The sequence below is a fragment of the Nelumbo nucifera genome, chromosome 6 (genome assembly GCF_055504915.1).
Source record: "Nelumbo nucifera cultivar China Antique chromosome 6, China Antique-T2T, whole genome shotgun sequence".
NCBI lineage: Eukaryota > Viridiplantae > Streptophyta > Magnoliopsida > Proteales > Nelumbonaceae > Nelumbo > Nelumbo nucifera.
Window position 1 is genome coordinate 58,023,025 of NC_142654.1, and position 21,935 is coordinate 58,044,959.

Consider the following 21,935-nt stretch of genomic DNA (forward strand, 5'->3'; position numbering starts at 1 on the left):
TGGGTGCATCTTCTTCCATTGAAGCAAGACTTTAGAAAAGGTTTGCTTTTGTATTTTCTTTCGATTACCTTTAATACCCATGGGGTTAAACTAGAAGTCAGTTTGAAACTGAGACAAGACTCTCCTACCCAGAAGAGACAAAGGGGGAGAAGACCATAGAAATAAAAGGCCAGACAAAACAGTTAGTCCAGAGATAGCAGATTAAAAATAAAGAGAAAAAAAAACAACTACAATGAGCACTAGAAACTGGTAAGAGGACAAAGCATTAAGCAAGGTGATCATATGATGAGAGAGTAAGTTAGGCTTTGTTTGGTTTGTGGGAAGATTTGGGTGGGATAGGATGGGATGGGAAAGTGTAAAAATTTAACTTTCTAGTGTTTGGTTTTATATATGGGAAAATAAAGGAAAAACACTATTAGTTCTTCGCTGGAAGAAGAAAGAAGAAGAAGAAGAAGAAGGTGAGGGAGAAGAGAGAAGAGGAAGATGGAGGGAGAGACAGAGAACAGGGAAGGAAGGTAGCTGATCGATTGTAGCATATTGCCGCTGTCTGGTTCTCTTGCCACTGCCATGTAATCACAAAGAACGGGGAACAAGGATGGTAGTGTACACTGCTTCCAAATTTTAATGGTCACGACTCACTAGAGAGGAGTGGGATCACGCCCATGTAATCATAGCCTCTCCGCCTCTCCCAAGTCATTTGCACTCTGCTTCCTCAGTCCCCACCCCATGAAAAGTGCACCTCCGCTCCTTCCAATAGCGTCAAGTTTCTCTGAGCAGCAGCAGCGGATAGCGATGGAGAAGTGGAGTTTCTTCGAGCAATGATAGAGATTGGAGAGCAGGAGGGGATCTACCTTCATTCCTTCCGGTGAGGAGTCCAAATAAATCCCACTGCCGCCACCTCTGTCACCACCTCTTTTGTTCAACGGTAGCAAATCGCCGCTGCCTAGTTCTCTTGCCACCGCCACCTCCTCTGTTTGAACGGGGAAGGCAATGAACAACAATATCTAGTGAAGAAAATAGTGGAGAATAGATCGGATCGCACTGTTCGTCGTTGTTGTTGGAAGGCATTGAACAATGGTTTGTCGAGTTTTTCCACCGGGGTCACATTGTTTTGGTGCGACCCCGATTCCATGATTTTGGGATCTTGCATCCCACCTTTTTCTCATCCCTCCCCTCTATTTCCCTCAAAACAAATAAGAGAAAAAGGAATAATTTTGGAATATTCCCTTTTTCTCATCCCCATAACAAACCAAATGAAGCCTTAAAGAGCTTCCTTGAAGGTCTGTAGTTGGCATTACCGATCACTCCACAAGGGCTCAATCCAACCAGTTAACATTGTTCAAAACAGATTCTTGGTATCATAGTCAAACCTCTTTTTTATTATGAGCAAAGATGAATATTTGACAATGGAAGAAATCAAAGACGAATAAAAGGAACGAGTTTGGTAGTCGGGTACTTCCATTGAGGCCATGTTTGGTTCAACTCTCATTCTTTATTATTCTTACTCAAGATAAAATTCTAAAATGAACAAGAATGGTTAAAAATGGGAAAAATGATAAAATACTGCTATTATCCAAATGCCACTGGTAAACATTTATGCCAACTGTTTCGGAGACCTAGGCTGATAGTTTATGACCGCCATCACATGGCTTTTTTGAAAAATGAAATGAGCAAGATGGGGCATGACTATTTTTCATGTTAGAAGTTATCTCAATTTTTGTGCTATAAGTTGATTGTCATTTTAAAAAGAATGAGGCCCATGGTAACAACTCTGTAACCAAATGCTCTAATGTTATTCATTCTTGCCCATTCTTTCTTAAGATGAGCAAGAATTAAAAAAAAATGAGATCCAGAGTAGTGAACCAAACATGGTATGAGCTTCCCTAAACAATCAAAATCAAAGAATGTCTTAACACTAGGCAATTTAGTTTGGGCTCAAAATGAGTCTTCTGATTCCTTTCCCTACCTTAAATTCATGAAAAAAAAATTCAGTACAATAGACATTGCCACATGCTCTAGAGACACCTTTCAAATTTTAAGACTACTAGTCAAGACACATGCGATGCACGAGCTTTATTTATAAGCAAAATTGAAGATGGAGCTCTACATATTTCTAATTAAATGGTGTCCATCTAAATTCAACTTAAGTATTATTTTTTGGGGTTATAACTAGTTTATCCAATCACAATTTAAGCTATACTTTATTGAGAGTGGCTAATTTCTTATTTTCTAGGTAAAAATGTATTATTTTTTGTATCTTAATGCTAATTTTTATTTTTATTTTTATTTTTGAAAAAGATTCTTTCTATTAATTTTTATTGGTTCATTATTATTTTTTGTATTAGTTTTTGGTAAAATTATAAAAAAAACACCCTCTTATAACAATTCTATAAACCACCTTTGTGTTTTGACCCTAACAAAGGCTTTCCCTGTAGTTTTGAAAAACAAAAATGCAAATACCTCCTTTCCCTTAGATTTTTGGTAACAAAGACATTTAAGTTATCAAATACCCTTATCACTGTTAATGAATTATCATACATAATTTAAAGTTTTAACTTTACCCTCCACTAATTTATTTTGCCAGACAACTTTCAAAGAATAATTCCCCTTACTCTTATTGAACAAAGTAAGGTAAAAAAGGCTGAAGTGAAGTAAAATTGATGCATTACATTAAATTGAAATGAGGAGTGAATTACTGGCATGAGTTATTGAAGGAGGGAGTTAACAACATAATTAATGAGGAGAAATTATTAAAAGAGTTATTGGGAAAGAAGAGGAGTAAGAGAGAGAGAGAGAGAGAAAGGTGTAAAGTGGGCCATGCCGGGCTGACACAACACGGCACGGCCCATGGGTGGCCTGCCCTAAAGGCAGGCCGTGTTGTGCTAGCCTGTGGGCCACCACGGGCCGTGCCGTCCTCCCCGGTGGAAATTTTGGGGTCGGCCCGGCATGGCCCACGGCCCAAGCCTAGGCGGGCCTTGGGCCTGGGCTAAACCAGGCTATTTTTTCATTTTTTTGTTTTTTATTTTTTGAAAATTTTGATTTCTTTTCCAAGTAAAATTGTAAAACTAAAATATTTAACTTTCCTATAAACTTTGGGAATTATGAACTATTTCAAAAATTAAGAAATGAGAAATCTAAGTTATTTAAAACATAAATGCAAAAAAAATACTTAACCAAATTGAAATAAGAATGATGGAATAACAAATTGGAAGAAAAATAGGAATTTTATTTCATTTAAATTTGAATGGTACAAATTAGTGAATTACAAATACAATGATTGGATCATTGCATACTTGGATGAATGAAATATAAAAATGGAATAAATTAATAAAATATAAAAAATACAATATGGTTACAAATTGAAAATACAAAATTACATTGTTAAAAAATAATATATATATATATATATCAAATAAATTAAATAAAATTTAAAAAATTTACAATAATTTGAAAAAATGAAAATTTCTACAAGTAGTCAAATTCATGAATCATCATCCATTACTTTCATCATCTACTTCAGGTGAAATGTCCGGTGTTGTATCATACCCTCCCTTGCCATGTAATTTATCTTCTGCATCTAGCCAATCCTTGAAGCAGATGCACATCTCTATGCTCTCATCATTCATGCAGCTTCTTTTGTCATCTAGCACCCTTGTATCTGCACTAAAACAAGACTCTGATGGAACTATAGATACCGAAGGGGTTAGTAGATCACGTGCCATGGCGGAGAGAACCGGATAATTTTTCAAGTGTTCACTCCACTAGGCTAAAATATCAAAATTATTTGATACTTCACCTAAATTAGAAAAATTTGCTTGCAAATAAAAATTAAGTTCAGTAAATGAACATGTTGTAAAACTAGCAGATTTCTACCTTCTACTTATTAAATAAAAACTTTTCTCTTCTACTACTCGGCTCAAGGTCAGAAGCAGAAGAAGAAGAAGAAGAAGAAGAAGAAGAAGAAGAAGATGAACAAGTTGTAGGGATATTTCCTACAACTTCAGATTCATACAGATTGTACATTTCAAATAATAAATTATTAATTTCTTCTTTTTTATTTCCTATATCAATATTCATATTTTCATAATGTGTTTCAAGTAAAATATCTAAACCATCTTTCCTAATCCTAGGGTCTAATATTGTAGCTAAACAATAAAAGGGAGAAATGTTCTCCCAATATTTGTTAAATTTATTTTCCATAATTTCAACAATACATTAAAATTGTGGATTATTTCTATATTTAGCAAAACAATCACTAATTATCATTAATTGATATGGTAAATTACAACTAGTTGGATAATAAATTCTAGATAATTCATTTGTTGCATCATAAAAATGTTTTAAAAATCTCTTATACAGACTGCAATTTCCCGGTCTTCCTCAAATATCATATCATTAGGCATTTTTGAATTATAAAAATCATAAAGAATTTGTTTATGAGATATAAAACTTTCTAACATAGCATAGGTAGAATTCCACCTATGCTTTACATCTAATATAAAATGTTTATATTTTAAACCATAATTTTAGCATAAACATTTAAATTCTTGTTTTCTTGCCCCTGAACTTTTTATATATATAATACAATTCTAATTTTTTAAATATAAGTAGAAATAATATTCAAGGCATCTTGAATACATAAATTTAAGATGTGACATGCACATTTAATGTGAAATAATTTACCATTTAAGCATGGTTTTAATTGAGATTTTAAAATATTTATTGCAGAATCATTATTGTTGGCATTATCAAAGCGTGCAAAGTATTTAAATTACTTGCAGCAATAGCTGGGCCACTATGTGGCCATTCAATCCTAGTAAAACTTAAAATTCTTTTATTCAAAAGCCAATTTTCATCAATGAAATGGTTGGTAACACAAATATAACTAATATTAAATTTGGATGTCCAAATATCTAAAGTAATTGCAACTTTATAATTAAGATTTACTAACAAAGAAATTAAATTTTGTGTATATGAATAAAAATTTTTAAAGCATAAGTTCTTATAGTATTCCTAGAAACTTTTTTATATTGTGGGTTTATAGAACTATGCAACCATTTTTCTAGCTTTGGATCTTTAGCTAATATAAATGATTGTTCTGCATGTATAATATACTTAGCAAGTTATTGTCTCATTTTTTCTTGTGAATATCTAAAAGTACCAAAACTAGTCCCCCTCCCAATCTATGTTTGGGTTGTTTCTCTCCATTCATCTTCCTCTCGCTCATGTGTGAGTAGATGTCTGCTCAAATGACCCATACCACCCTTGTTACAATAACTAACGTCTTTCCTACATTTTTGGCAAACGACTATTTTCCCCTTCCCCTCAATATCCTCTACTTTGAAAACTTTCTAAACTGGGCTACTTAGCTTATAAGCCCTCCTTTTTCCCCTAATATCACCACTACCAGGGGTGAAAGTTCCACTTCCATTGACATCAATCGCATAAGTGCTAACACTATTGTGATGCAATTGAATGTCATCCATGGTGAACATGTTGGGGAATCGGTTTTGAGAAGAGCCGGTCATTTTTTTTAATTCTAAAAATATAAAAATTAATCTAATTCGACTTACTCAGATTGCTGGTTCAAAATGCCAACTTGATCTCAATGGTTGAAGCCTTTCAACGTCCAAGCCTCCCGAATTGAGATACTTGAGCTGGTTGAGCAAGCCTTATTCTTGTTGAAAGTTGAAACGTCGATAAAGTTGAGACTTGAGAATTGGAGAATGCAGAATCAAACAATCAGCTAATCAGAATTTCTTAGATTGCAGATAATTGAGAATGTATGAGTATGAGAGAGAGGGGGGGGGAGAAGAGAAGAGATTAAGAGAATTGTTGAATTGGTGTGATGAGAATGGTGGAGGATAAGACTATTTATAGGAATTGAACATAATTCAATTGCCCAAAATACCCAAAAAACTATTTTTTATTTAGTTGTTGGGAGGGGTATTTTGGTCATTGTAAAGTTACTTATAACTTTACCCAAAATCCCCCCTAAACTAGTTGTCATATAGCTGTTGGGGGGTATTTCTATAAAAAAAAACCCCCAAAAGCTGAAACTAGCTGTTGGGCCCCTTTGGGAGGGGGGCCCAATGGCTATATTTCCAAGTGAGCCGAGTGCGGCCCACTGCGGGCCTGGCGGGCCGTGTCGGGCTGGCCTGTGGCGAGCCATGCTTCGTGCCATGCCGCGGGTTGGGTCGTGCCGGCACGTAGGCCGCAAGCGGCACGACACGTGTTGTCATGCCGTGTCATGCTGGCCCATGGGCCTCAAACCCCTAGCCCAGCATGGCACGAACCTCTGTGTCGGGCCTGTCACGACCCGTGGGTCTTCGTGCCGGGCCTGACACGGCCCGTGGGTCTTCGTGCTGGGCCGGTCCAACACCTCTAGCGAGAGAGAGAGAGAGAGAGAGAGAGAGAAAGTGAGTTAAATGTGTATTAATGAGGAGTATTAAAACTCTTAAAAGTGATTAGTCACTTGAGTTGTTTTGTTCAATTTTAAAATTAAAAAATTCAAAATAACTAGAAAAAGAAAGGTGCCTTTGAGAATAACCAGGAAAATAAACACAAGTGACAGAATAAATCATAAAACAAGAAAGTGTTAGCTTGGCACATTCCATTTTAATGTATAGATATAGATTATTAATCAAACAAATCCCTAATCTAAAATTGTAATAGTGCTGATGTGGACCATAGGGTTGAAAATATAGCCAATCCAAAGGCCAAGGATCGTCCATCCATCCGATGAATGGTTTGGATTAACTACAACTTCTCCATCCCCACGTGGTTAAAATAGTGTATATTGTGTAGAAAAGCTCACTACTTGATACATGATTAGGGAACTCTTTCCACTGCCACTGGTTAGTGCAATCATATAAGGGCCCATTTGGTCAGGTTTATAGTCGGAATGGTCTATTCTTATATTCTGCTTCAAACAAGAATCAGAATGGGATTTCATTTCCAAGGGAAAGGAGATGTCATTCCACCAAGAATGAAAATAGGATTTTAATACCGCCCAACCAAACAGTTGGAATTGAAATGGTCAATTCTGATTCCGATTCTAGACCTTTAATCTCACAAACCAAGCAGCCCTAAAATTTAATTGAGATTTTTGAATTAATTATTACTAATGAGATCATCCATAATTGAGACTTCAGAGCCCAATATGTTGTTTGCTCCTTACTCCTTTACTTGGAGTAATGATCAAACTTCTCCACATTAAACAAAGTATCATTTATCTCTAACTTCCCACCTACTGGCCAGTGAGGCCAAAAGACAGAGAGAGAGAGAGAGAGTGAATGACCATCTGCTGCCAACGCCCAACTCGATTGAACAAACGACATCAAACACCCCCAAACCAAATAATGGCCCATAGTATCCATTTCATTCAACTTTAGGAAGACCATTTCAAGGTTATTATAACTTATAAGCCATTGCTTAGGCCAATGATAGAACCCCATTCAGGCCCATTGAAGTGCTTTTACAGGCTGTACTGGTCCGTTTTTTAATGAATGGCCTAGTTTCTGGCTGATTACACGTTAATTTTGAGATGATCACCTGGCATCATACGCAGCAGCAAGAAAGAAGAAGAAGACTATTTCTTTCTCCATGGTTGTGTTTTTTATAGGCAATAATTGATTGGATCTGCATCGCATGAGATTCACTTCAGAACTTCAATGAATGACAGGGGAGATGTTCCCAATGTGAGGCTTCAGTGGCATGTTGGAATAGGTTCGTAGCATTCTGTTGGTAGCAAGCATTTCCATTAGTAAATTCATGATAATGTCCATGCCTTTGATGGGGTGTGATAATATATATGATCACCCTATTTTTGAAGACTTTTAGGGCCTATTTGGTTTACGGGAATAAGGGTCTGGAATTGGAATCGAAATGGTTCCAATTCCAACTGTTTGGTTGGGTGGAATTGGAATCTCCTTCACATTCCTAGCGAAATGGGATTCTCCTTTTTGAGGAAAATGGTCATTCCCTCTTCTCCCTTGGGAATGAAATCCCATTCCAACTTATTTCAATTCTCATTCTGATTTCTGTCTGAACCAAATAAAGTATGGGAACAGATCATTCTAATTCCGGTACTGAAAGATTTTGATTCCAACTCTGATTTCAGTTCTAACTGCAAATCAAAGGGACCCTTAAATTTTTTTATGATAATATTGGATAAACATCATGCAGATATTTCTTTTGAGCAAATTGATGAACACTTGACACTCTACATGTACAATTTTGGGAAAAGCCCCAGCCATACCGTGTCCGTGTGTGATTTGTGATGTATTCCTTCCAAACCGTTTTCTTAGGCTTACGTAGAGAGAAACAAGAAGGCTGAGAAAAACTTGTACAAATTTTGTAAAACTCCAGACTTTCCCTCAACTTTCTCTATCTCTTATTTTCTGTCAACCCAACACAGGAAAGAGCTAAAGATGCAGCACCATGGACTAAAGTTAATCTGTTAAAAAGAAAAAGCCTTGGTTTTAAGAAATTGAAACAAAAGAGACCTCCATAACCACGCTGTGATATAAGTAGAACCCACGATAAGATAAAGAAATTCAATTTGGGGCGCATTCAGTTGGGCAATACTTGTCTCCTACCACGTTAGAGGAGCATGCGTCCTACCACCTCCAGATTTTAGATCTAAACCTTTAAATTCCTAAAGCTTAAACCCTAAAATCTAAACTCTAAAACCCTAATCCCTTTAATCCTAAGACCTAATCTTGAATCTTAAATCCTAAAATCTTAAAAACTATACTCTAAATCCTAAGCCCTTAAATCCTAAAATCTAAATTCCAAATCTTTATAATCCTAAACCATAAACCCTAAAACCTAAAATTAATGTGTAAACTGGCTATGATAGGACGCATGTAGTCCAAGGTGGTAGGAGCCAAGTATTTCAGCATTCAATTAGAGATATTGGACTCTAATTTACAATCTTGTTATTAGCCCGTATTACAAATTTACAATCTTATGGCTATGTTATTAGCCCGTATTACAAATTTACAATCTTGTTTCTCTAGCAGATCTGGACTGTTCGGCTGTTTATCATCAAAATGCTTAGCTATAAGACTGTGGGTAACCAAACTCTGGAATGACAAAACAAATTAAGCATGAAAATACTTCTGATTTTCAGTGACATTGAGTAGGGTAGTAGTAGAGTCGGAGAAGAAGAGAAAGGGACTAAACGTTTCTTTTTTCATCACTGATTGCCTGGACGGAATTTATGTATCCATTTTCATGCATATTTTAAAGCTTCTTTCAGTTTCATTTGATGATGACAACCACTCCATCTCAAGTCTCAAATGGGGCAGCTTACTTCATTACCTACCCACCAACGAAAACTCACGTCTCCCTTTGAACAAGGAAAGTCCTGAGTCCTGACAGTGGAACTGTGGCATGGTAATTAAATAGTACACAGAATATATCGTCAATCCAAAATGTTTTGTCAGATGGACTACACGAGAGAAACTCACCTTTCATGGACAACCGCCATTGATGATGCTACCTCAGCTCAGTTGCAAGAAGAAGGCATGAATTCATGATGTGTTCCATCCTCTGCACACCGGCCCGTGGCCAGAAAGCTGCTCCAGTGTGCAAGAGATGGAATATATCATAAACCCACGATCAGAAACAATATTTGTAATTCTCTCAACTCTGAAGTCTGAACCCACTACGGCCCCCTCTCAAGTCTCAACCTTGTTTGTTTTCCGGGCTTGAAGATGCTTAAGAGTCGAGCAATTTATAGATGCAATGGACTTGACTTAACTACTTTGACAAAGCCGAAGCCATTTTCTGGAGGTGATGAAATGAACTGAGAAGTGGTGTGGTGTCCCATTTGAGAGTTTGAATCGACTACTGTTGATTCTTTCTTTATTACTCCTATTCCCATGATTAATTAGAACACAAAAAGTTAGTATTAGCATCTTGATCATGTCTTTCTTTTCCATCTGATTGATTGAAGGAACCACGGGATGGAATATTGGAGTACATGGGATAAGTGAAAATGCTTCATGACGTGGAAATCACCGACGATACCTGCACCCGACACCTAATGAGCTGCAGCTGATGTGGGTCTCTCTCTTTCTGTCATTTTGAGATCTGAGTCTTCGGAGTTGGAGCGACCCATTGGTTCTCTTGGCTTCTCTACTCTATAAAGAGGGACTGTTGATTATTCTCCTCCGATTTAATGCCTGTTTGCCGTTTTTATGAAGTGATGAAAAAGTTAGAACTTTTTTGCACTTGGAAGGTCTCTCTGCTTTTCGTCTCGACCTCTTTATTTTTTGTTTCGTCATCTGAGAAATCTCGATCTATTGCTTGTGTCTTTAAAAAAGCAAAAGCTGGTCTGCGTCTCTGATTTTGTTGTCCGTGAATTATTGATGTGGCCGCGCTGCCCATCTATGTCCAGCTGAAACTCTTTCCTTGGCCGGTTTTAATGAACGAAGACATCACTAGTCATCTCAAAAGTTTTTTTTCTCTTTTAAAAGGGAATCTCTGCTCGATGGCCGATGGGAATCCGTGGTCCCAATAAATCATGCCTTCATGGGTTGGCTTGTTGGGTGAATGAGTTCAACCCTGCCCCAATCCGATGTGCTAAAACCTCAACCCCAAGTCCCTAACCTATCTGATCTTCAACCCATGGTTTTCCAATCTTTTATCCCAATCCAGCCATAATATCAATGAGTTCAAATCTGTCCCCCACAACGTCCCACGGCACTTCTCTGCCGTGTATTAGGAACATCTTCCGATGGTGACATCATCATTTTTGGAATTACCATCGGGAGATATTCCCAATACACGACCGAGATGTGCTGTGGGACATTGTGGGGGGCTGATTTGGTTTCAATATCAATTTAGATTTGGGTTCACCAAATTTACAAACATGCGCATAAAATAGATTGTTCACCTCTCATCGTTCACATATACACATACACATATACTTGTATATGTAGAAATCAATATATGTATCATACACCTGATACGTCGGTAGAGGCGTATTGATAGTTTTTTTTTCAAATCCGGTTCAGAGGGGCCGGTTTAAGGTCCGTTCACCTCCTGAACCGATCAAAACCCTGCTACACCCACTGTATGGCTATCAGGAAGCTCCTGATACGATATCGGCCGATACGTATCGATACTTTGAACCTAGTCACACATAAGGATGGCAATTTCTATCCTATCCGGCAGTACCTGCCCCAACAAGTAATGGGGCTGGTTATTTTGCTTAAAAACAGATTTTGGGGTAGGTGCAGGTTTTGGGATTTTACAATTTGTACATATACAAGTAGGATATGATATTAGGTTAAACCCGACTCTTCCCAACCCACATATTTTTAGAAGGTATGTAAGCTAATGCATTAGGTGTTGAATTTTAATGCTTGTTTACTTGTTTCTTACTTATATATAAAAGGAAATAATAAAAAAAAATATGTGGGTTCTAGACCCAACCCAACCCACCCCACCCTCAAATTTAAGGAGGATAGGCTTGGGGAAGGTTTTGCATTTTCATGCATGGGGAGCATTTGGATTTTGAAAAAATCCAACCTGTTATGGGTTTTGGGGAGAGTACAGGTTGGGAGGTCTAGGGAGATGGGTAAGGTCTATAATTTACAAAACCCTTCTTGGACCCACCCCATTGCCATCCCTAATAATACATAATTTAAAAGAAAATATAATCACAAATATAATGCATTAAGTTTGGATTAGGCCTAAATACCCAAAACATTTTCCAATCATAACCTTAATCCAATTGTTGAGTTGGGTTCAATTCGGTTCAATCCAAGATGCACCACTATTAAACAGTGAGACGGAGGAAAACTTAAGCTCAGATCTTCTATCCACATGACATATCACATCAAAAACATCTCCTATACTTGTATTATGTTATCATGGCTCAGATCTTCTATCCACATGACATATCCGCTGCTGCCCCTTAGCTTAGGTTTGATAATATCTTAATTAAGGGGCAAACATGGGTTGGGATGTGTTGAGCATTAGTGAAACTAGGACTGGATTTGAGCCCCAAGTAGTTGAAATTCTTTAAATTTGGAAACACTGTTGGCACCCTAATTTTAATAAACAAGTAAGATCAGGTTGATTTTGATTTGTTGAAAGACTACCGAGTATTGAGTCTATTGACAATTGAATCCCCTCAACCTGATAAAGTCATTAGCTAGCGATGAATTTCTGAGGAGCAGTCAAAGTTCAAAGTATCGACATGTATCGACCTGTATTGGTTGATACGTATTGTTCTGTGACTTTCCCAATACACCCCTACAGTGGGTGTATCGGGGTTCTGACTGGTTCAGGGGCTAGAGGAGCCTTAAACTGGCTCCCCTGAACCGATTTAAAAAAAAAAAACCAGTATCGATATCTATATTTTGAACCTTGGGAGCAGTACTCAACCGGCAAGGAGGAACAAGTTCAGAGTTGAAACACTTAGACAACGCATCCCGAGGGCATATAAAGAAAGTACCAATTCTAAAGCAATTAAGGGCGCTAGCAGTATGAATCAAAACCGTGGATTCTTGCTTTGCCGGAATAGCAAGAAAACAGACATGCTACCATCCAATAACTTCTGCATGTTACCCACATATTTTGTTCAGGACCCACTGTTGACATATAAAAATAAAAAATAAAAATCCAGATTGGTCTTTTATTTATTTGATATTTGATTATTATATTTGGTTCCCAGAATCGGAATGGTCCATTCCCATAGCCCCTTTGATTCAGATTGGTATGGGAATAGAAATTGTAATAAGCAGGAATGGGATTTCATTCCCAAGGGAGAGGCAGGGAATGGTCATTCCCTCTAATGGAGGAATGCCACTCCAGCAGGAATGGGAATGGTATTCCGATTCTGCCTAACCAAACAGTTGGAATCGGAATAGCCCATTCCAATTCCGATTCCAGACCCCTATTCCCTCGAACCAAACAGGGTGTTATTTTCCAAGTTACATGTTCCACAAAACCTGATTCGAATGTCACCTAAAACAGAATAAAAGAAAAAAAAAGAAAACAGAGATAAAAGAAATAAACAAAAAGAACACTCAGATTTACGTGATTCAACTTATAGTCTATGTCCATGGACGACGAGGAACAGAAAATCACTAGAATCAACAATGGTGAAAAATACAGAACTGTGCACAACACCTTACAAGGGTAGGTGGGTGTACAATGAAAAATTGTCGTGTATGAGAACTATGTAAATGAACCATTTAGCTGAATAATTCCTTATTAACTGTAGTAGGCTGGCACAGGTAAAGCAAGAGTGCGCCTACCTCAGCAAGTTTTTTGGCCATTCCGAATTGTTGCCTAGAGGTAGTAGACCTCTCTTCCTAAACCTGCCATGTCTTTGAAACCTTGTTCAACAAATTTTCTGTCTATTCAAACACCCAAATGCAGTCGAACTCTTACAATTTGATGCCTTGTTACAAACAAACTCAACAAGAACAACACCCTCCAACAGAGCATCAGAAAATCATTTAATAAATAGTGGAAACCAAATTCATTTGAATTTCACATTCATCAAACCAGTATAGCAGGAAAAATATTTGTAATTACATACACTAAGGCATGTCTCTAGTGAAATTTGAAACAAGAATATGTATTTAACAACTAACCAAGTCATGGGACAATATGATCTCCCACATACAACTCGACAGGACAAGCAGAGATCCCATTCCTTGGATAATATTATGTGAAACACCTCAGTTGGGCTTAAAGAACTTGAGCTTAAGTCCACTGTTTACCATACTCCAAACACCCCCAATAGAGAAAGCCAAGCTGAAAGCAATCCCTAACCACCCAAGTATCCAATTGAAATACCAATTAAAGCTGAACTTTTTAGGTTTCTTTATGAGAACCCACATGAAGCAAGGGTAAGCAAAGGTAACTGGAAGAGTAAGGCCTCCCAATAGACCGGCAAGACTGGAGAGAAAAGGGAGTGCCACCCCAATGAAGAAAGAGATGAATCCATAGAAGACACGAAAGCCAGAGCGGACCCATATTGAGCAAGGGCGGTTGGTACGACTTGTGTACCCTGCTTCAAAACTGTCAAAAACAGGCATTGAGTATATCTGGAAGCTACTCAGGCAATTGAACACAACCAAGAGGAAAGTTGTAGCAAGAAGCCCTCGTGGTATGTCATGATTGTGAAATGCATACAAGGCACCAAGAATCCCTCCCGAAGGCATCTACAATGAAAAAGAAATCCAAAAGAAGATTAAATTTAGTACCAACCACATGGGCATAAGCCAGAAACAACATCTATATGCTCCTACAGATATCACATGAATACTTACAAATGAAAACACATTTATGAATTTATGGTATAGACAAATTAGTTCCACTCGAGACACAATGCCCATATACTTGCACTAATGAATACATGTAGACAGCACCCATGAACAGATCCATGCATGGCACTGAAGCTGTCTCGAGTAGTGCAGCTGTGCCTGGATACCATGTCTCTATGAACAGTTGCATTGGTTTAACTAGTATACAAGCAGACATGGCTGTACGCATGCACTCTGGTATGTGAAAACTAGGAAGACTATAAAGAGTTGGCAAAGCCATAGCTTGTGATAGAGGTAAAGGAAGGTAATATAACCATATACGAATAAATATTGTTACTGTAAGTGTACTTACAAGATTCCCATAAGCCCAAAATCCTCCAATTGCAACAGGAAACAAGCACATGGCAATGAAGAAATAGGCAACCTTAGCTCCCCTCCACATAGGCACATGGGCCGGGTGTTTAAATGTTGATGGCATTGTCGCCTGGAACATCAAATCAACTCTTTAGAAGTTAAAATATCTGAAGGGTGGTTATGTGAACTCTGGAACTCTGAAGCTTTTTCCCGGAGAGTAATTAAAAAAAAATTATTACGCCACAATGCTATAGATGAAATTTTGATTTATAGCTCATATACCTGAATCTCCATTGCAAGATTGTGACCCCTGAAAGCAAAAGCTACAATTCCAAGAGCATTCATGATTGAAAAGACCGAGGCAGAGAATGAAGGAGATGAAAGGGGCTGATATGAAATTGTGGGTGGCCTTGGTTGACTAACAGACAGGACCCACACCATAGTAGAGTAAGTAATGGCTGTGACTGCCCCTATGAGAGAAAGTCCAGCAATTGAGTTCAGGTTTGGCAGCTGAGATAAAACAATGCATAGAGAAGTGAACACCAGGTACCACTCTACAGTTGATAGAGGATTTGATGAACAGAAGGGCCCACAAACTATCTGGAAGAAAAGCTTCATGGTCTCCCCTCCTATGAGAATCAAGGCTGTTGCAGTCCCTGCTGATAGGTAAACTGTTGGGAAAAGAGCAAGCCACACACCTAATCTTTCCCCTGAGCAAGAAAGAAAAAAATGCAGCAAAGTTATTGTCAGCAAAATAAGCCATGCCAGTTCATTGTTTTCATAAAAGCTGTTGTCATAATTTGTAACAATGACACACTAAAGATAGGGTTGGTACCCATTATGTTTTAATGTTAATATGGGAAGTTATAGAAATTTATCATCATTATGCTGGCGGTCACACTTATGTCTTGACTCATATAAATGCCCTTGTAATAATGAGCAGTATGAATACCTATTCAATAATGAATTACCAAAATTAAAAGATTTCTTTAACCCCTTGTTTTTGGTGAAGTGTACAATCCAAAGCTGTGATCAATCAACAAAAGAAAACAGGACACTATCATAACATCACATGTATCATTAGCTTCTCTTCTTTTTTTTTTTTTTTTTTTGAAAACCACACAACCTATTAACTTCTAAGAACATGTTTATGGGCACTTCTTTGCATTGTTTAGTGTAATGTGTAAAATCAGTTGATTTATATCAGCCAAGACACTAAGGCTGTGTTTGATTTGATAGAAAATAAGAGAGTAACAGAAAGTTGAGGTAAAGTTCTTAACTTTTTTTTTTGATAAATAAGTTCTCAATATTTTTTCCCTCTTAATTTCAGTAAAACCAAATACCGCCTAAAGAATTTTACCCTCGTAGATCTCTTTAAAGGGGACTATTGATTTTTGCACATCAACTCTTTGCATGCCTGCCACATGTATGCACATGTTGTATAGATTTGTGCCTCTAAATACTCAGTCTATAGATTTCCCAGATAGAAATATATGTGAAAAAGAGGAAAAAGCACACCTGGAGTGACCCTTAAGCAGTATTAACTCAAGATTTACCCTTCAGCAAGGGTTTATGGACAGTCTAAGATTAGCAATGTCCATTATGCATAATGCGCACAAGGAAATTTGCCACCATTTGATAGTTCAACCCAACATTTAGAATTTCAATTACTAGGTTTGAACTGAAATTTTACTTACAATCTTAGAGAAAGAAAAATATTCTTTATTCTTATTTTTTTCCAAAATTGATCATATTTATGCTTTTTCCTTCTCCAGGTTTCCAAATTCTCTGATCTATTCTATTCTCCAAATCTTCCTTATCTTTCTTATTTCTCTGCCACCTGTCTTCATAATTTCATCCAAAATGCCTGTATATTTTCTTCTCTAGAGGCTCAGTTTGGGAAGAGTGCAAATACCTATATGTACAGTGCAAAACATTGTCTACAGTATTTCTAGACCTTGTATTTGTACTGTACGTATTTGTATTTGCACTGTTTCCAAACTGAGCCAAAGGTTTTTCCCATTCAGCTTCAAAATCAGAACAAAACCCTAAGAATACTAAATCCAACCTGAATTTTATTTGACCATTTAAGAAATGTAATGGATCAAACTTTTGAATCATTTAATCAGGTCGATTGTTAGCGCAGAAAATGAACTTCACCCATTCAATTGCACCATGGATCTCAGCCATGCATAGATATCTATCACTACATAAACTGTATCTAGCATCAGTCAGCCAGACAAGTACTTCAGATTTTCTAAAAGAATGTTGGTGTCAAACTGCATTCTTACCAAATGCTGCTTGTGCAAGCTCCACATATCTGTTGTACCTCTTCCCTGGGACTGCTTCATGTAGCTGGACTAGAATCCAAAGAGTGTAAAGTTGCCAAAAGTAGGCTATGGTCAAGGATATTATCCCCCAGCTCCTACAGTGTATCAAAGAATGGTAATAATACATTCAGAAATTCAAATCAATTACTGGACTGTGTATCTCAAATATAAAAAGAACAGCATTAAAGCCATCTTTAAAATATGAACAAGGAGACACAAAAAATGCCAAGCACAACCTAACGAAAAATTAAAATAAACCAATGATGTTAAAGATCAACAACCACTGGCTCTGATAGACAGGCAACAGCACTAAAAGAAACCAATTAGAGTGAAGGAGATTGAAATGGGAAAGTGGTAACAGTGATGAGGTAGTATACATGTTTTATTCCTAATTCTTTTCTCTTTTTTACTTTTCAGGAGAGAGTATAGTTTGCCTTGTCTATTTTCTTTCTTATTTCTACCTTTTACAAGTATTAAAAGGATAGGAATGATCAGCATAGACCTGCAATTAGTCAAGGAAATTTGTTTCATAAATTAAGTGTTTAACCTCCAACCTAATACTATGTGCAGATCATCCTATTCGTGAATTTCTGTAATGAAAGAAAGAAGAATAGTAGAAAAGGAAAGTCCTTTAATGGTTAATATTGAACACCTGAGCTAAAAGAAGTATCTTAAAAAAAACTGCGTATCTGGCTATCTGCATTATACTAAGAAAATGTGGTCTAGAATCTAAACTGGTTATCCATACCCCTTCCCTAGATTAAGTCCCCCTCATTCAGACATGTGGAGTGATGATATAGACTATCCATTAGATAGGGAGATCCAGATGGACAGCATTCTGTCCTAATTATGATAGCTGTGGAATCTACTCTGTTCAAATCTTTCCTTGTTAACATTTGTCACTGAAAGAACAAATTTGACACTAAGGTTCAGTTTGGAAGGAGTACAAATACAGTGCAAAACCTTGTATTTTGTATCTATTTGTACTGTACATACATTTCTATTTGTACTCTTTCCAAACTGAGCCTAAACATTCATTAAAGCCTACATGGCACCTAAAATCTAAAAGCATGATATAAAAGTACTCCAACTATCCCAAGATCATCACAAAGCATTTGAACCTGATTACCAAAACGTTTTAAAATCTCTGGGAACAGACAATATATGAAAAGAAAGGTGCAAAGAGAAAAAGAAATTTGGTCATGTCAATAGAAACAGATAAATGCAAGAACAGAGCAAGAATACAAATTTTGTGGTTCAGGTGCCTACTTCCACAAGCACTATGGCTAAGATGTAAGCCACCAAGTTTCTTGTTTTCCCTTCTAATATAATCTAAAAGGCTTTGGTAGTTACTATTCTTTGCCTGTAGGAACAAAACTGATTCTCCTAATGCAAATTAATTTGCACTAGTACAAATGCAATGGAGTGCAAATGTAAAAAATGCAAATTCTTGTTTAATTTTGTTTTAGATTTTACTTTATTCTGCTTCATGTCTTAATTTACTTCATTTGTACTGCAATCAAACAAAATGAGCTAAAATTTGAAACAAAAATAGGTCAGAATTTACATTCAAATCATTTGCACTGCCATGGTTTTGCATCAGTGCAAATTTATTTGCATTACAACCAAACACAGCCTAAAACTTTTCCTTAGATAACAAAGAAACCTAATAACAGAAAGATGAACAATCACCTCACTAAAGATCTAGTTTTCATTGTTGCAAAAGATGATTATATTGATATTACTGAAGCTCTATACCTCTAGTCCTACAGAAATTAACAACTGCAGAAGCTTCCTTGCAATTAGGGAAAGCCACCCATGCAGGACATTTACATGGAATTTCACCAAATGCAATTCAGCTATGGCACAAGCCAAAGCTTAATTCAAATAGTACAGTAAATATTAAAACCAACAGTTAAGCTTGTGGCTTTCTAAGTTGACAAATGACCTTCATCTCCTATCCCTGAATCCACAATAATAGTTACCTGGGTCAAGTTTTATTTGGAAATTATGGCAAAAACATATGCCATGCATCTCACCACAAGAATATAATTTCTTCCTTGAATGATAACTCAACAATTTTTTTAGTAATTAACCCTTTGAGACATACTTTAGGAAAGGGAAGGAGAGAACAGTAGAGAATTCTCAGTATATGATATATGACAAATATCAATAAGATTTTTTAAATATAATAAATTCATTCAAAAAATGCCAAAAGCTGAGAAAATTTCTGTCACGGCCCAAAATGACCAAAACAGTAGAACCTGGGGCTGTAGGGTAAGAGCTTGGTATTAGCTTATGAATAGCAATCCATTATCCACAGAGCACAGATGACAGACCTATGGTTAGGCCCCATGATGTAGTTGGAACTTGGATGTAACAATAGCACAAAATCAGGGAGCGAAGCTGGAAAAGAAGGACCAGACATTCCATTAAGATATGAGTGGTGTGTACCGTGGCCGAAGACTAGACATCTGTTGGATTTGATGGAAAAAGGCGAAGTATGATAGGGAATTGGGAAGAAAGTGACATACCATGGCCCCATACAGTGTGGGGACACAGGAAATCACCCTTCAGTTGCAAATTCATTCCAATCTGACGGAAGAAAAATGGAGGACCCGCCCGTGGAGTGGAGAAGTATTGGTCAAAAACTGTATCCGGTGCTGTGAACTTGTGATCCGTCACACTCAAAGGAACAGAAATCTAAAGGCAATCTACAAATCCATCCACCATTTATTACAGCAATGGAAAAAAAAAAAGTAAGGTACCCTAGTAATGTCATGTGTCATATATTTGTATACCGACAAAAGGCACAATCATCTCCGGCTCCGACTCCGAGTATACCCAAATCTCATATTCCCCATCTCCACAAAAGTTCTAGCCTTCTAGCTCTGGCTGGCCGGCTGGCCGAGGACTGGTTTGCGAATCTAGCCAAAACCACCTTTTTCCTGAGAATGAGCTGCCTGCTCTATACCCGTCCATGCACTTGTATCTTACTGCCATGGTTCGGTTTCCCTCGGATTCCAAGTCCAAACAGGCCGTCGGCGACGGCCACTCACTCGTCACTGAATCACTGATGGATTGGTGGGTCATGCTCTGATCGGAACTCAGAACTCAAAGAAAGCAGAAACTCAAAGGTAGGTACCTCCATGATCTTGATGCACAGACAGATTTGATACTTGATAACAGTGACAAGTGCCAACCCATGAGATATTGAGATATCATAAAATGTAAAAACCAGGAAGAAAGCAGAAACTCAAAGGTAGGTATCTCCATGATCTTGATGCACAGACAGATTTGATACTTGATAACAGTGACAAGTGCCAACCCATGAGATATTGAGATATCATAAAATGCAAAAACCAGGAAAAGAGAGAGAGAGAGAGAGAAGAAGAAGAAGAAGAAGAAGAAAAAAAACTTGTCTTCAAACCAAATCAAATCAAAGTATCTTTGTGTAGCAAGTAATGTCAATCCAATGGGGAACCACCCAAACAACACCATGGTTATTACTTCACTCCATCTCAGATTTTAATTTCGGTTCGAAGTTCAGTCACGTCACCTCTAAAGAAAGACCAAATGACACAAGCAAATATTACCGTACACTCTCAATGCAAAACCAGGGAAAGTTATATTTTGGATAGATAGAGAGAAATAACAAGTCAAGTTACACAGGGAGAGGAGGTGATGTATCATGTACTTACCAGCCGAGGAAGGCGAAGGCAACGGGCAAGACTAGTGCCTGAAATCCGACACCGGCGTTAAGGTTGTGGAAAGCAGCGTAATGAGCATTTCCATTGCGAGATTCGGTGATGGGAAGCCATGCGTCCTGCGGGTTCAGCTTGGTGAGGTGGCCCACCTCCTCCAGGTACCCTTTCATGTTAATGAGCACCCTCTTCATCGGCGTACCGATTGGGCTCAGGAACCTCGGCGATATCAGCGATGTTGGCGTCCAAGCAGTCGATGACTTCCCCTCCTTGGACACTGGCCTCGGAGATCTCTGCCCCGATGGAGTCAGTATCTCCGGCGTCGATACACGAGGCGTCGCCGGTATCGACACCAACTCCGTGTCCGCTCTCTCCTCCATTGATTCTGTAACTTTTTTTTTTCGAATATTGGGTATTCCCTCCTTTTAATCACACAGCTGCGATGATGAAAGAGTCGCAATCAAGACTAGTCTCTCTCTCTCACACTCTCCCGGGGGGCGATGTGCTCTTTTTTGTAGCAGCAGGACTGAAGGAGCAGGAGCAGGAGTACGTGGCCTCAATTCATGAATTAATTATGGAGTTCCGTTTGTTTTTCCCTTGTCTATTCTTCTTTCTGTCTGTCTCTGTCCGATTCCTCAGTCAGACATCATCAGTGAAGTCTGTGTTTTTATGTATGTGAGTGTTAGAGAGATAGAGAGATACGAAGGGAGATTCTGAAGGCAATAGACGCATAAAGAAAGGAAGGAGGAAAAGAGAAGAAGACATGTATATAAACTCAAATCAGAAGTGAGGAAAGGACGACCATGATGAGTCACTGTGGCAGGGACAAGAGAGTGAAGTGAAGTTTTGTAGTAATGCAGTAAAACTTTAGAAACTCTACTCAGGTCTGGTGTGGTGGTGGATGAAGTCGTTCACTTGATTTTCGCATCGGTCACTCGCTTCACACTTTGCTTTCCCAAAACACCCTTTTAACAGTGATAGACTCATAAATAACTATATCTCATATACCCCCTTGCGGCCTGCCCCACCCCGGGCGTTCCATACTTCCATTCAAAGTTCAAAGGTCAAACCCATTTAATTCTTAAAGGCTGTGTTTGGTTTTAAAGATAACGAAGGGAAATGTAGGAAACCTATGCCATGATTTCTTACAAACTTTAATCCAACTAAACTGGTCTTAACCATGGTTTGTTGAACCGTAGTTGATTCGGACCGTTACACCGTTTGGCCCAAAAATCGTTCAAGCAATCAAT

At 37.8% G+C, this 21,935-nt stretch overlaps 1 protein-coding gene and 1 long non-coding RNA gene across 2 annotated transcripts; both read right to left on the reverse strand.

Moving 5' to 3' along the window:
* Positions 1-9,179: 9,179 nt before the first annotated feature.
* Positions 9,180-10,376, reverse strand: LOC104601961 (uncharacterized). The gene is made up of 2 exons (XR_736000.3): positions 9,477-10,376; positions 9,180-9,392 (listed from the first exon to the last, which is right to left on the reverse strand). It is a non-coding gene; the product is annotated as an uncharacterized LOC104601961 (long non-coding RNA).
* A 3,107-nt stretch (positions 10,377-13,483) lies between these two features.
* Positions 13,484-21,430, reverse strand: LOC104601959 (lysine histidine transporter-like 8). Its single transcript, XM_010265479.3, has 5 exons — positions 20,683-21,430; positions 16,943-17,076; positions 14,934-15,361; positions 14,650-14,781; positions 13,484-14,195 (listed from the first exon to the last, which is right to left on the reverse strand). The coding sequence occupies exons 1-5, from the start codon at positions 21,063-21,065 to the stop codon at positions 13,710-13,712; spliced, it is 1,563 nt and encodes a 520-aa protein (XP_010263781.1). The 5' UTR covers positions 21,066-21,430; the 3' UTR covers positions 13,484-13,709.
* Between the last annotated feature and the right edge of the window lie 505 nt (positions 21,431-21,935).

Coding starts and splice junctions, on each gene's coding strand:
- LOC104601959 (XM_010265479.3), bottom strand. CDS start 21,065: ATGGAGGAGAGAGCGGACACGGAGTTGGTGTCGATACCGGCGACGCCT. Junction 14,782..14,933: donor ATCTTGCAATGGAGATTCAG/GTATATGAGCTA, acceptor TTGATGTTCCAG/GCGACAATGCCATCAACATT. Junction 14,196..14,649: donor TTTGGGCTTATGGGAATCTT/GTAAGTACACTT, acceptor TTTTCATTGTAG/ATGCCTTCGGGAGGGATTCT.